This window comes from Aethina tumida, chromosome 2 (genome assembly GCF_024364675.1).
Source record: "Aethina tumida isolate Nest 87 chromosome 2, icAetTumi1.1, whole genome shotgun sequence".
In the NCBI taxonomy this organism is placed as follows: domain Eukaryota; kingdom Metazoa; phylum Arthropoda; class Insecta; order Coleoptera; family Nitidulidae; genus Aethina; species Aethina tumida.
The window spans coordinates 3,717,970-3,733,969 of record NC_065436.1 but is presented as its reverse complement, the minus strand read 5'-3'; the positions used below and the strand labels follow the sequence as shown (position 1 = coordinate 3,733,969).

At 31.8% G+C, this 16,000-nt stretch overlaps 1 protein-coding gene across 2 annotated transcripts in view; it reads left to right on the top strand.

The window, feature by feature from the left end:
- The window catches only part of LOC109603202 (homeobox protein OTX1), a 34,509-nt gene extending 18,839 nt beyond the window's left edge, over positions 1–15,670 (top strand). The window contains exons 3-8 of one of the 2 annotated variants that reach the window (XM_020019681.2): positions 7,907–8,076; positions 12,802–12,953; positions 13,701–13,861; positions 14,059–14,167; positions 14,295–14,502; positions 14,570–15,670. In XM_020019681.2, the coding sequence (XP_019875240.1) occupies positions 7,907–8,076; positions 12,802–12,953; positions 13,701–13,861; positions 14,059–14,167; positions 14,295–14,502; positions 14,570–14,583 (814 nt within the window). In that variant the 3' untranslated portion in view covers positions 14,584–15,670. Of the gene's footprint in view, positions 1–7,906; positions 8,077–12,801; positions 12,954–13,700; positions 13,862–14,058; positions 14,168–14,294; positions 14,514–14,569 lie in introns of both variants that reach the window. The other variant, XM_020019680.2, reaches the window with a different exon arrangement.
- The last annotated feature ends 330 nt before the right edge of the window (positions 15,671–16,000 follow it).

Sequence of the window (16,000 nt, the reverse complement as noted above, 5' to 3'; positions counted from 1 at the left end):
AAGGTATTCAAAAAAATATGTACTGAAGGTGTAACTGTTGTTAATATTTTATTTTAAATCAACGATATATTGCCCGAACAACTGCCTCTTTGTCTTTTCAATGTCTTTGCCTCTTCAGTGTCTTTATCTCTTCAGTGTCTTTGTCTTTTCAGTGTCTTTGCCTCTTCAGTGTCTTTGCTATTCAGTGTCTTTGTCTCTTCAGTGTCTTTCTTTCTAACCTTCAGAAGCCCAAGAAATTAAAATTGCACAAATATATATTTGTTGATTTTGTTATTGTAAAGGTATTCAAAAAAATATGTGCTGAAGGGGTAACTGTTGTTAATATTTTATTTTAAATCAACAATATATTGCCCGAACAACTGTCTCTTTGTCTTTTCAGTGTCTTTGCCTCTTCAGTGTCTTTGATTATTCAGTGTCTTTCTTCCTTCAGTGTCTTTGCCTATTCAGTGTCTTTAAATATTCAATGTCTTTTTCTCTACAGTATCTTTGCCTCTTCAGTGTCTTTGCCTATTCAGTGTCTTTGCCTCTTCAGTGTCTTTGCTATTCAGTGTCTTTGTCTCTTCAGTGTTTTTGTCTCTTCAGTGTTTTTTTTTCTAACTTTCAGAAGTCCAAGAAATTAAAATTGCTCAAATATATATTTGTTGATTTTGTTATTGTAAAGGTATTCAAAAAAATTAGTACTGAAGGGGTAACTATTGTTAATATTTTATTTTAAATCAACAATATATTGCCCGAACAACTGTCTCTTTGTCTTTTCAGTGTCTTTGCCTCTTCAATGTCTTTGATTATTTAGTGTCTTTCTCCCTTCAGTGACTTTGCCTATTCAGTGTCTTTGCCTCTTCAGTGTTTTTGTCTCTTCAGTGTCTTTCTTTCTAACCTTCAGAAGTCCAAGAAATTAAAATTGCACAAATATATATTTGTTGATTTTATTATTGTAAAGGTATTCAAAAAAATATGTACTGAAGGTGTAACTTTTGTTAATATTTTATTTTAAATCAACGATATATTGCCCGAACAACTGTCTCTTTGTCTTTTCAATGTCTTTGCCTCTTCAGTGTCTTTATCTCTTCAGTGTCTTTGTCTCTTCAGTGTCTTTGCCTCTTCAGTGTCTTTGCTATTCAGTGTCTTTGTCTCTTCAGTGTCTTTCTTTCTAACCTTCAGAAGCCCAAGAAATTAAAATTGCACAAATATATATTTGTTGATTTTGTTATTGTAAAGGTATTCAAAAAAATATGTACTGAAGGGGTAACTGTTGTTAATATTTTATTTTAAATCAACAATATATTGCCCGAACAACTGTCTCTTTGTCTTTTCAGTGTCTTTGCCTCTTCAGTGTCTTTATCTCTTCAGTGTCTTTGTCTCTTCAGTGTCTTTGCCTCTTCAGTGTCTTTGAATATTCAATGTCTTTTTCTCTACAGTATCTTTGCCTCTTCAGTGTCTTTGCCTATTCAGTGTCTTTGCCTCTTCAGTGTCTTTGCTATTCAGTGTCTTTGTCTCTTCAGTGTTTTTGTCTCTTCAGTGTTTTTTTTCTAACTTTCAGAAGTCCAAGAAATTAAAATTGCTCAAATATATATTTGTTGATTTTGTTATTGTAAAGGTATTCAAAAAAATATCTACTGAAGGGGTAACTGTTGTTAATATTTTATTTTAAATCAACAATATATTGCCCGAACAACTGTCTCTTTGTTTTTTCAGTGTCTTTGCCTCTTCAGTGTCTTTGATTATTTAGTGTCTTTCTCCCTTCAGTGTCTTTGCCTATTCAGTGTCTTTGTATATTCAGTGTCTTTTTTTCTACAGTATCTTTGCCTCTTCAGTGTCTTTGCCTATTCAGTGTCTTTGCCTCTTCAGTGTCTTTGCTATTCAGTGTCTTTGTCTCTTCAGTGTTTTTGTCTCTTCAGCGTCTTTCTTTCTAACCTTCAGAAGTCCAAGAAATTAAAATTGCACAAATATATATTTGTTGATTTTGTTATTGTAAAGGTATTCAAAAAAATATGTACTGAAGGGGTAACTGTTGTTAATATTTTATTCTAAATCAACGATATATTGCCCTAACAACTGTCTCTTTGTCTTTTCAGTGTCTTTGCCTCTTCAGTGTCTTTGATTATTCAGTGTCTTTCTCCCTTCAGTGTCTTTGCCTATTCAGTGTCTTTGCCTCTTCAGTGTTTTTGTCTCTTCAGTGTCTTTCTTTCTAACCTTCAGAAGTCCAAGAAATTAAAATTGCACAAACATATATTTGTTGATTTTGTTATTGTAAAGGTATTCAAAAAAATATGACTGAAGGGGTAACTGTTGTTAATATTTTATTTTAAATCAACGATATATTGCCCAAACAACATGTATTCAATTAAAACAAGTACATCGTTCGCACTTTGACGGTTCCACCCTCGCCATAAAAGTGCCAACATCCCCCCGATAAAACAATAAACACGGACGTAACGCCAGCCATCGTTCCGCTAATATAGTTGTCTAGTTTTCCGGCGTAGGGAAGCCCGCCATCCACTTCAGCCCTTATCTCTGTGTTTGCACACCCGAAGGACCCTCGATGGTCATCAAGGTTACAACGGCGCTGCAGCCTTGAGATAACAAACATCAATTGGACGGGAACGGATCGTTTGCACTTGCCACGGATGTTTTTTCGACTTAGACGGGCAGAAACGTGTCCGTTTAATGGATGGATGTATAAAATATTAAGTGGTGATGGAGGAAATATTAAAAGTAAACACCACCAATTAATTTCCTTCCTACTTCAGTCTAAGTAAGGTGTGAAGCCATCAATAGAGTCGTGTTCTAATTAATCCACTGTAAATTAAAAACTTGGATGCTGCATCGAGCTTTAGTATTAATTAATCCCAACAAAGACGGATTAAAATGGAGACTTGTTCACGTAGATGCAAACACACATATGGACAAAGAAACAGCATCAAAAGTAATTGACAGGATCTCGCTATCTTTCAATCTGGCTAATGGGCCGTCATTAACGTTATCAAGTCGATCCTGATGGTGCGATGGCACCCTTCCGTCGTGCACTTTAGGGTGGCCGTGGATAATTCACCAACATCAAAAACTGTGCCATCAGATTTAAATCGAATCGCCTTTACGAAACTAATTGGCAAACGTGATTTCGTTTATTACGTCCTAGTTGGGTCCTTGAAGGATTAAATTTCCGTAATGGGCTGGATCCTTGAATTGTGTTTGATGGAGTTTTTGATAATTGGGAGCCTGGATCACTTTATTGTGTTCGTTAAAAGTGGACTAAACTGTTTTTGGCTCTTCAAGTTCTAATCATCATTTTGCTTCTTGTGTTGACCATATGGTGGTGGATTAATATGAATGTTGTGGTCATTCACTCCCAATTGATGTGTACACTTATGTAAATAGGCTCAGGTACCACTTCCTCCGAATCTGAATGAACGAAATCATCTTTGAAACATCTGTCAATAAACGATTTCGATATTAATTCAACGGCCAGAGGCACTCAGACCATGGACGACACGTCAGTCTTAAGATAAGCAGAAACAAGACTTTCAAGAGCGATAAAAAAGAATGAAAAAATGTCAACGAAATTTCGGGGTGTACGATTACGATTACCATTACTAATAACTTGGACCTTATCGAGAGGAATGCCAAGGATCGAATTTCTACTGGCCCGTCGAGGTGTTGGTATACGGTTTAATCCTCGGACACAAAAGAGAGACGTCAGATTAAGTCGGATTATAATACATTTTAAACAACTAATATGCAGGGTGTAGTGTTTTCGGTGCAGCAACGTCCCGTCTCCAAGACGACTTTGCCTTACGCGTTTTTTGTCAGTTGATTGAGCCCGTTGATTCGTTTCCAATGGTGGGAAACCGGGTCACACCCTTTTCCTTTATGATACTTTAATAACACTCGAGATCTGAGTGTTTATTTCTTTGATTCAACGGAAAGATCAGTGGAAAATGGTCATTGTGTTAATGTTTGTGATGGATCAAATCCCTCCTGTTTATTGTACATATTCCATCTGGGGAATTAGAGCTGCAAACGACTCACTGTAGTACCCACAAACCCCTTAGATACAACTTTGTACTTTTACTTAGTCTCAGACATCTTACTCTTAATCATAAAATTAAGAAAGTGTCAAAGAACTATTCGTCTCTTCATCAGATATATTTTAATCTTCTTTCTATAGTACCAGTCTTCATAAATCTCAAAATTATGAAACTGTGTTTAAAATATCTCAGTAAAATTTTGAAGTAACTTCTGTAGAAATGTCTTAGTATTTTTATTAGCTAAATTTATTAAATATACTTTAATGTTCCTTACCTCATAGTTCTGAAGTACCAATTTTATAAAAATTATGCAATAATTATTTTAGGACAATTCAAAAATATTTTGGAATAAGTTTCTAAGCTACTTTATTAGCTAATCTGTTCGTGTCTTCATCAATACATTTTAATCCTCTTTCTATATTCCTTGCCTCAATTATTTCAAAATACCATTCCTCATAAATCCCAAAATTATAAAACTATGTTTAGAATATCTCAGTAACATTTTGAAGTAACTTCTGTAGTAATATCTTAGTAATTTTATTAGCTAAACTTATTAAGTATACTTTAATCCCCTTTCAATGTTCATTGACTCATAGTTCTGAAGTACCAATTTTATAAAAAATATGTAATAATTATTTTAGGACAATTCAAATATAATTTTGGAATAAGTTTCTAAGCAACTTTATTAGCTAAACTATTCGTGTCTTCATCAGATACATTTTAATCCTCTTTCTATATTCCTTGTCTTAATTATTTCAAAGTACCAGTCCTCATAAATCCCAAAATTATAAAACTATGTTTAGAATATCTCAGTAACATTGTGAAGTAACTTCTGTAGTAATATATTAGTAATTTTATTAGCTAAACTTATTAAATATACTTTAATGCCCTTTCAATATTCCTTGCCTCATAGTTCTGAAGTACCAATTTTATAAAAATTATGTAATAATTATTTTAGGACAATTCAGAAATGTTTTGGAATGAGTTTCTAAAGTAGTCTCTAAGCAACTTTATTAGCTAAACTATTCCTGTCTTTATCAGATACATTTTAATCCTCTTTCTAAATTCCTTGCCTCAATTATTTCAAAATACCATTCCTCATAAATCCCAAAATTATAAAACTATGTTTAGAATATCTCAGTAACATTTTGAAGTAACTTCTGTAGTAATGTCTTAGTAATTTTATTAGCTAAACTTATTAAATATACTTTAATCCCCTTTCAATGTTCCTTGCATCATAGTTCTGAAGTACCAATTTTATAAAAAATATGTAATAATTATTTTAGGACAATTCAAATATAATTTTGGAATAAGTTTCTAAGCAACTTTATTAGCTAAACTATTCGTGTCTTCATCAGATACATTTTAATCCTCTTTCTATATTCCTTGTCTTAATTATTTCAAAATACCAGTCCTCATAAATCCCAAAATTATAAATCTATGTTTAGAATATCTCAGTAAAAATTTGAAGTAACTTATGTAGTAATGTCTTAGTAATTTTATTAGCTATACTTATACTTTAATCCCTTTTCAATATTCCTTGCCTCATAGTTTTGAAGTACCAATTTTATAAAAATTATGTAATAATTATTTTAGGACAATTTAAAAATATTTTGGAATAAGTTTCTAAGCTACTTTATTAGCTAAACTATTCGAGTCTTCATCAATACATTTTAATCCTCTTTCTATATTCCTTGCCTCAATTATTTCAAAGTACCAGTCCTCATAAATCCCAAAATTATAAAACTATGTTTAGAATATCTCAGTAAAATTTTGAAGTAACTTCTGTAGTAATGTCTTAGTAATTTTATTAGCTAAACTTATTAAGTATACTTTAATCCCCTTTCAATGTTCATTGACTCATAGTTCTGAAGTACCAATTTTATAAAAAATATGTAATAATTATTTTAGGACAATTCAAATATAATTTTGGAATAAGTTTCTAAGCAACTTTATTAGCTAAACTATTCGTGTCTTCATCAGGTACATTTTAATCCTCTTTCTATATTCCTTGTCTTAATTATTTCAAAATACCAGTCCTCATAAATCCCAAAATTATAAATCTATGTTTAGAATATCTCAGTAACATTGTGAAGTAACTTCTGTAGTAATATATTAGTAATTTTATTAGCTAAACTTATTAAATATACTTTAATGCCCTTTCAATATTCCTTGCCTCATAGTTCTGAAGTACCAATTTTATAAAAATTATGTAATAATTATTTTAGGACAATTCAGAAATGTTTTGGAATGAGTTTCTAAAGTAGTCTCTAAGCAACTTTATTAGCTAAACTATTCCTGTCTTTATCAGATACATTTTAATCCTCTTTCTAAATTCCTTGCCTCAATTATTTCAAAGTACCAGTCTTCATAAATCCCAAAATTATAAAACTATGTTTAGAATATCTCAGTAAAAGTTTGAAGTAACTTCTGTAATAATGTCTTAGTAATTTTATTAGCTATACTTATTAAATATACTTTATTCCCCTTCGATATTTCTTACCTCATAGTTCTGAAGTACCAATTTTATAAAAATTATGTAATAATTATTTTAGGACAATTCAGAAATGTTTTGGAATAAGTTTCTAATATACTCTCTAAGCAACTTTATTAGCTAAACTATTACTGTCTTTATCAGATACATTTTAATCCTCTTTCTATATTCCTTAGCTCAATTATTTCAAAGTATCAGTCTTCATAAATCCCAAAATTATAAAACTATATTTAGAATATCTCAGTAAAAGTTTGAAATAACTTCTGTAGTAATGTCTTAGTAATTTTATTAGCTGTACTTATACTTTAATCCCCTTTCAATATTCCTTGCCTCATAGTTTTGAAGTACCAATTTTATAAAAATTATGTAATAATTATTTTAGGACAATTTAAAAATATTTTGGAATAAGTTTCTAAGCTACTTTATTAGCTAATCTATTCGTGTCTTTATCAATACATTTTAATCCTCTTTCTATTTTCCTTGCCTCAATTATTTCAAAGTACCAGTCCTCATAAATCCCAAAATTATAAAACTATGTTTAGAATATCTCAGTAAAATTTTGAAGTAACTTCTGTAGTAACTTCTTAGTAATTTTATTAGCTAAACTTATTAAGTATACTTTAATCCCCTTTCAATGTTCATTGACTCATAGTTCTGAAGTACCAATTTTATAAAAAATATGTAATAATTATTTTAGGACAATTCAGAAATATTTTGGAATGAGTTTCTAAAGTACTCTCTAAGCAATTTTATTAGCTAAACTATTTGTTTCTTTGTCAAATACATTTTAATCCTTTTTCAAGAGTCCTTGCCTCATTTTTTTCAAACCATCTCAGTATTTTTTTTTGTAATAAGAGACAATATATTTGTTGCCTTCTTAAAATACACTTTAATCCAATTTAAATTTGTAGATCCATTCCTATTTAAAGCTGAAATTTGATGGTGAATCAGCCTGTAACCATCCTTGTTGATAAAAAAAGTTATACAACCCAACAAATAAGGTAAAAGAGGTAAGCCGATGGAAACTCACAGACAGCATGGTGCCCCGTGAATCCCAATATATCGAAAATTGGTTATCAATGTAGAAAATACTGTTATTATCAAGAGCTTAGGGCGGCACACAATAAACATGCGATTACAAAGAAGGTACTAATGCCAGTTCTTACGGTTAACACAGGACGGATAAGGTGTTTTTGGAAGAGCTTTTTGCCGGCGGGACGCTCGAAAAACTCTTCCACGCGATTAACCAGACTAATTACATCCCATTATTGTCGTATCTTCTCCATTTGACCCCAACAGAAACGCAGTCTTGACTGGTTATCCATCCAAAAACGATTGCGTGAAGTTCGGCAACCAGTTTTCAATGTTAATTAACGAATTTCAGATGCAACCCAGACAGCGAATTATCGTTTGCCGGCTTTGGAAGCACCTGCGGCGGAAGCACCTCAAGCATGGCCTACTTAAAGTCGGCACCGTATCCGGTTCCCGGACTCGGACTGCACGGCCTGCCCGGAGTCGATTCCCTGCACACAACCATGGCCGCATACCCTGGAAGTGAGTTTGCTACTTGAACACCCGCTTAATCTTGTTAGTGTGACCTTATTTATGTGGGCATCGATCTGGGGATGAATGTTTCAAATATTTTAATAATGTTACATGAATTAAATTGTGTAATGAAAATTTTCAAGGTTCAGTATGTAATAACTTTGCTTAAACCACTTTAACAGACAAATATGTGACTTCATGTACTGTAATGTCAAATACATTTACTGAACTTTCAATTAGACTACTTTTCTCCTAATTTAGGAGCTGAAATTTTCACCAAAATGTATGTAATAACTATGCTAAAACCACTTTAACAGACAAATATGTGACTTCATGTACTGTAATGTTAAATACATTTACTGTACTTTCAATTAGACTATTTTTCTCCTAATTTAGGAGCTGAAAATGATAAACAAGGTGAACATTTTCACCAAAATGTACGTAATAACTATGCTAAAACCTCTTTAACAGACAAATATGTGACTTCATGTACTGTAATGTCAAATACATTTACTGTACTTTCAATTAGACTACTTTTCTCCTAATTTAGGAGCTGAAAATGATAAACAAGGTGAACATTTTCACCAAAATGTACGTAATAACTATGCTAAAACCTCTTTAACAGACAAATATGTGACTTCATGTACTGTAATGTCAAATATATTTACTGAACTTTCAATTAGACTACTTTTCTCTTAATTTAGGAGCTGAAAATGATAAGCAAGTTGAATATTTTCACCAAAATATAGGTAATAACTATGCTAAAACTACTTTAACAGACAAATATGTGACTTCATGTACTGTAATGTTAAATACATTTACTGTACTTTCAATTAGACTATTTTTCTCCTAATTTAGGAGCTGAAAATGATAAACAAGGTGAATATTTTCACCAAAATGTACGTAATAACTATGCTAAAACCTCTTTAACAGACAAATATGTGACTTCATGTACTGTAATGTCAAATACATTTACTGAACTTTCAATTAGACTACTTTTCTCCTAATTTAGGAGCTGAAAATGATAAACAAGGTGAACATTTTCATCAAAATGTACGTAATAACTATGCTAAAACCACTTTAACAAACAAATATGTGACTTCATGTACTGTAATATCAAATACATTTACTGTACTTTCAACTTGACTTCTTTTCTCCTAATTTAAGAGCTGAAAATTATAAAAAATGTGAACATTTTTACCAAAATGTATGTAATAACTATGCTAAAACCACTTTAACAGACAAATATGTGACTTCATGTACTGCAATGTCAAATATATTCACTATACATTCAACTAGACTACTTTTCTCCTAATTTAGGAGCTGAAAATGATAAACAAGGTGAACATTTTCACCAAAATGTATGTAATAACTATGCTAAAACCACTTTAACAGACAAATATGTGACTTCATGTACTGTAATGTCAAATACATTCACTGTACATTCAACTAGACTATTTTTCTCCTAATTTAGGAGCTGAAAATGATAAACAAGGTGAACATTTTCACCAAAATGTATGTAATAACTATGCTAAAACCACTTTAACAGACAAATATGTGACTTCATGTACTGTAATGTCAAATACGTTCACTGTACATTCAACTAGACTATTTTTCTCCTAATTTAGGAGCTGAAAATGATAAACAAGGTGAACATTTTCACCAAAATGTAATAACTATGCTAAAACCACTTCATGTACTGAAATGTCGAATAGATTTACTGTAATTTCAGATAGATTACTTTCCTCCTAATTTAGGAGACCCAATTTTGGGACATTTTAGTTTGAATGTTTATTTTAATTTTTTTCAAACATCCCTCCTAAAAGTTTATCTGCGACCTTAATAAAACACCTCAACATTCTTTTTCTTGTTGTATTACTGAAAACTTAAAATAACAAAAAGTAAGCTTTTTATCCCTTCTTAGATGTAACCCTTTTACAGCAAATATTTATACCTATTTGTATAAATTGTTCCTGAATTTTAAAAATAAAAAAGTGCTTTAACGAAACACTTTGACGCTCCACAATTTTTAAATAAACACGAATTAAACTGCGACAAACACAGTGCACCCAAAGGGCGCAAAAATAAATTCGTTATTTACATTTATTGTGCACAATTTGACCATCATAAATTACAGCACAAATAAAAAAGTCAAAAACGTTATCATAAGTTGGTTTTATCATTTGTCCAACAGTATTATTCAACGTTTTGGTGCATCTGCGGTATTAATCATGCAAATATTGATTATTGATTTTGCTGTCCATAATTTATTCCATTAGATATTTTCGATATTATTGTGAGTATTGGAATTCTGCGGCGAATTTATCAGGTGTTATATTTCCAGTATCACATATAAATTATCAGTATTTCGTGCTATTTAACTATGGTTTTAATTTTCAATTCAGTGAAATAAAGGGCTTACGTTAGGGATTAATTCTATATATTATTACAATATTTTTAAATCTGTATATTTATATTTAAATCACTGTTCCCATGTGTACAACAGAATGAAATGGCTTAAGGGTTAATTAAAATTTAATTTTACCCCAAACAAAGTCCTTTATGCTGTTTAATTATGCAAGTAATTAATTTAGAAACATTGATCCACTTTGCCTAAACAATAGTGAATTAAAACAAATCAAAGTTACTTAATTTATTGACTAAATAGGACTTCATCCCTCAACACCATAAATAAATGCATAAATTTATTGACTATTGACTACAAATCGTTGGAATAATAATATAAATATAATAAATAACATTGTTTAATGACAGTATCCCCACTGGTGAATGATAATGTTGCTGAATCCGGTGAATTTAATGTTTTTACGGTTTCAATAAATTTAAATAATTGACCCAGAATTGCGGGATTATATTTGTCGTAAATATTTTCAATTATATGCGCCCTAACCACGTAAATGCAACGAGGATTTGCGAAATTTATTGTCGGGCTTGAATTATTGTTTATTGCAAATGCCCGTTGTTTTTATATTGTCGCCTCCATTGTCCTGGCATAATAAATTCCATTATTATAAAGAATTTATCGCTACATAAATTTAATGCGAATTTATTATAATTTAATGTATGCTAATGTCATAATTTACTTATAATGTTAATAACACCAACGCTTTACTTTACTCGTACGTGCGTTTGTTACACATTTCGTTTTAATAAGCGTCGCTTGTTGAAACACCGACTACAAGTCGAGTTTGTAATAACATTTTCATTCGGCAGATTTATGAACCGTCCGCCTAATTAAACTATAAATAAATAAGGAAATATGAAACAATCTGCAACACTAGTTACATAAAACATTATTTACGGGATTTCTTTCGACGTGATAATATTTGGAAATAATCCTCTCTTTGAATTTCAAAGTTTAATATTAAATACAGGCGGCGTTCATATTCGAAAAACAAAATGAGAAAGTCTTACATTTGTTCCATTTGAAGACTAAAGTACACTTCATTAACTAATTAAATAATATTTTGTGTAAAAATGTTCACCTTGTTTATCATTTTCAGCTCCTAAATTAGGAGAAAAGTACTCTAGTTGAAAGTACAGTGAATGTATTTGACATTGCAGTACATGAAGTCACATATTTGTCTGTTAATGCGGTTTTAACATAGTTGTTACAAACATTTTGGTCAAAATGTTCACCATGTTTATCATTTTCAGCTCCTAAATTAGGAGAAAAGTAGTCTAGTTGAAAGTACAGTAAATGTATTTGATATTACGGTACATGAAGTCATATATTTGTCTGTTAAAGTGGTTTTAGCATAGTTATTACATACATTTTGATGAAATTGTTCACCTTGTTTATCATTTTCAGCTCCTAAATTAGGAGAAAAGTAGTCTAGTTGAAAGTACAGTAAATGTATTTGACATTACGGTACATGAAGTCATATATTTGTCTGTTAAAGTGGTTTTAGCATAGTTATTACATACATTTTGATGAAATTGTTCACCTTGTTTATCATTTTCAGCTCCTAAATTAGGAGAAAAGTAGTCTAGTTGAAAATAAAGTGAATGTGTTTGACATTGCAGTACATGAAGTCACATATTTGTCTGTTAAAGTGGTTTTAGCAAATTTATTACATACATTTTGATGAAAATGTTCACCTTGTTTATCATTTTCAGCTCTTAAATTAGGAGAAAAGTAGTCTAGATGAAAATACAGTGGATGTGTTTGACATTGCAGTACATGAAGTCACATATTTGTCTGTTAAAGTGGTTTTATCATAGTTATTACGTACATTTTGGTGAAAATGTTCACCTTGTTTATCATTTTCAGCTCCTAAATTGGTAGAAAAGTAGTCTAATTGAAAGTACAGTAAATGTATTTGACAGTATATTAGTTATTAAATTTGGTGAAAATGTTCACCTTTTTAATCATTTTCAGCTCCTAAAATAGGAGGAAAGTAATCTAGTTGAAAGTATTTGACATTTCAGTACAGGAAGTCACATAATTGTCTATAAAAGTGGAACATGTACGAAAAACAATAAAAATGAAATTGTTTTATTTATTTTTGTCGTAAATTTACAAGCCAGAACCGGTATTTACAAGTTCCCACGTTACGCCAGTCAAATTGTCAATCACATATTCTTCAATTGCTCACTTCATTCATTCATGATTATATGATTTAACCATAATAACACAATCATGTCTCTCACAATAAATTTTTTAACGAAGATAATAACAGGGTCATTTAAATATCTCACGTTTTTTTATAGGTAACCAAAGGAAGCAGAGGCGAGAAAGAACCACGTTTACCAGGGCACAATTAGACGTTTTGGAAGCTCTCTTTGCGAAAACTCGATATCCGGACATATTCATGAGGGAGGAGGTCGCCTTGAAGATCAACTTGCCCGAGTCCAGAGTGCAGGTTGGCGAACTAATTTGTTTATTACAACAATTACTTAAATTAACGTCTTCACAACGCCAATAATGTAGTTTTTTGTGTCCAACATTTCCGTTTCGGAAAGCAAATAAAAAACCGAAAGTAATGTTCCATACGTGTGGCAACAATAAACTGGAAATCGGCCCCTAACAATTGCGTGCCGCAATAAATCACTTGAAGGGGGACACATCAGTTGCCGATCTGTTTTCGGGATGAATGGAGGAGCGAATGGAGCGAAACTGGTCGTTAGCTCATTAGGCCCGTGGTTCGATGCCGGAGCACGTTCCACCCACCGACATTTAGTGGCAACACCAGGAGCCACGACCCTCACGGGGGCCCTCCGTTCTCGGCCCCCCGGGCTGTTTGTTTAACGCACGCCTTTGCGTCAATTAATTATGCCAATTTGTTACGGGCTAAGGATCAGCCTGGTGCTGAAGTCGGCGACTTCAATGCGCCACCATTATCGGCCCGTCATGTCTTTCTAAACCTCTGTACTTTGGAGACTTTTTTAAATTTAGGACAGACTCTAATGTTATTGATTTGGACGCAATGTAATTTAAGTGGAGTGCCTATCAAATGTCTCTCACGTCCTCTGTGTGAATCGATAAACGGCCGGACTAAATTACTTGGCACTGTTACAAAAAGAATCCCCCTAAGTGACATGCACTCAATACTGCAATCACCTACGACTTATAACTGAAACGTAATATTGAAGTTTTTGTTATTTTTCAGGTATGGTTCAAAAATCGTAGGGCGAAATGTAGACAACAACAAAAGCAACACAACCAACAACAGAACGTGGATAAAACAACGAGGATCAAATCGAAAACGCCTGCAGTCATCACGAAGTCATCACCAACTCCGGTTTCAAGCAATAACAATACCAGTACAAGGTAAACAAAATTCCTTTTATAATTTATAATCATTTTGCTTTGCTTTCAGAGTTGGATTACTAAAAGTCTTTACTGTTTTATTATCAAATTCGTGGTAAATTGTTTAATAAATCCACAATATTAATATTTATGCTGTAAAATTTTATTTATTTGTTTTTAATTAAATTCTTTTGAGTAATTCAATTTAAAATTTTCAGTTCCTCCGCCAGTTCACCAACGGTACATACGACGCCCCACCTTAGAGACAGCCCGAACTACGTGAAGCCTCAGCTACTCACCACCACGAGCAGCACCAGTCCCACAACGGTAATAAATCAGTGAACCTCAATAAGTACATCCCCGTATGAACTGCACCCACATACAAATAATTTAAATTTTGTACATCTAAAATTTAAATACCAATTTTAAATATTTATTAACATCTTTGCTTTAGATCGTGTCAACAACATACAGCAACACGGCGAATTCCAGCATCTGGTCGCCGGCATCCATCGACAGCTTCTCTTTGGACCAGCACAGGACGTGGTGTGCGTCGACCCAATCGTCGGTGTTAAACACCACCAACTCGACCACAAACTGCTACAACAATTACCCGTACTACTCCAACATGGACTACTTGAGTTCGTCAACCGTTGGTCACGGTCAGTTTGGGGTAAGTTGTGGATGGTTTGTTCGAAATTTAATTGTTGATTTATTCTTTGTTTTTAGGAGAATGGAATTGAGTCGACTTGGAGTAAGTCCAGAGATGAGTCTTGGTTTTATAACTCGGGATGGGATAGGAAATGAAACAGAATTAAACTAGATAAGGTTGAAACTGAAGACAAAACTCTTGCCTAATGTAATTTCAAAACTGCATATTTGTATATATTGCTTAATTACTAAACAATGTTATAAACGAACTTATTTGTTCCTTAGTTAAAACTATTATAGTTATTGTTGATTAGGTTTTGTAAAACAACGATGTTTTTAACAGTTTATTTTGCAAAAATGTGGAATCATTACGTGTAAATAGATAAAGTAGAGGTATCAGCATTTCAATGACAAAATTATGTATTAATTTTTGGAAAAATCTGTACCTGAATTTCTCTCCTTAAATTATTATAGAAATCATTCGTAAAAGTAGTTTGTAGCAATAAAATTAAAGTTTTAAAATATCAAATAATTTTGTCAGTGCGATGTGTTTAGGTAAATGTTCTGGTTTTGTAAGAAATTAAAATTGTTTCATACAAAACTAACCCTGTTAGATGTATTTTTGAAATAAAAATCATATCAAGGATGGTAAATTATGTAAATAATTGTCCAAATGTGTAAATTTAAAGTAGAATAGTGTACAGTTTTGACCAATACAATAAAAAATATCGAATTTAAATTATTGAAAAAGACAGAAAATGCTAGTCAAAATCTTTGTGCCAACGGGTTTTATGATAATGTCATCGAAGATCTTTCATAATTTTATAAGGACTCTGTACATATCTCTTAGGTTCATTGAAAATGAATAGTCCAAGTTATATTAAATTATTTACGTCCTGGTCATTTAAAAAAGTACTAAAATTATTTTAAATGTTAAATTTTTGAGCCATGAATACTTTTATTTTTATTAACTGAAACATTGGACTATTTATTTTTGAAACAACGTTGCGTGATCGTTAGAATATTATGTTAAGGCCTAAATAAAACAAATAGATTTAATGTTTTATGTAAACAATTTATTTGCTTTTGTATACATTCCAAAAAACAAAAATATATAAATTTACTGTACAAATTATAATTCCTTTTAAAACTTGACATTATATAACAAACATTCTACAAGTTTCAGTTTTATTTTCCTATCCATATTCTTGACAGTCCACAATTACTTGTCTGGATTCTATTATGAACAAATAGTTAATTTATTCATGGATTTATTATTATTTGTAAATTGAAATAACAATTAATATACAATAATATTATTTATGGATGGTATTTGTATTTATTTAAATTTCACTTGTAAGATATACACAGCACTATACGTCAGCTGTATAGCTACAGATATACTGCTATGAGTATGTCGCTGACGCGTCACAAATCCAAAAAGCGTCTAAAGCGTAAGCAGCCCACTGCGCATGCGCAAGTCATGATCATGTCAGTGACGCGAACCCA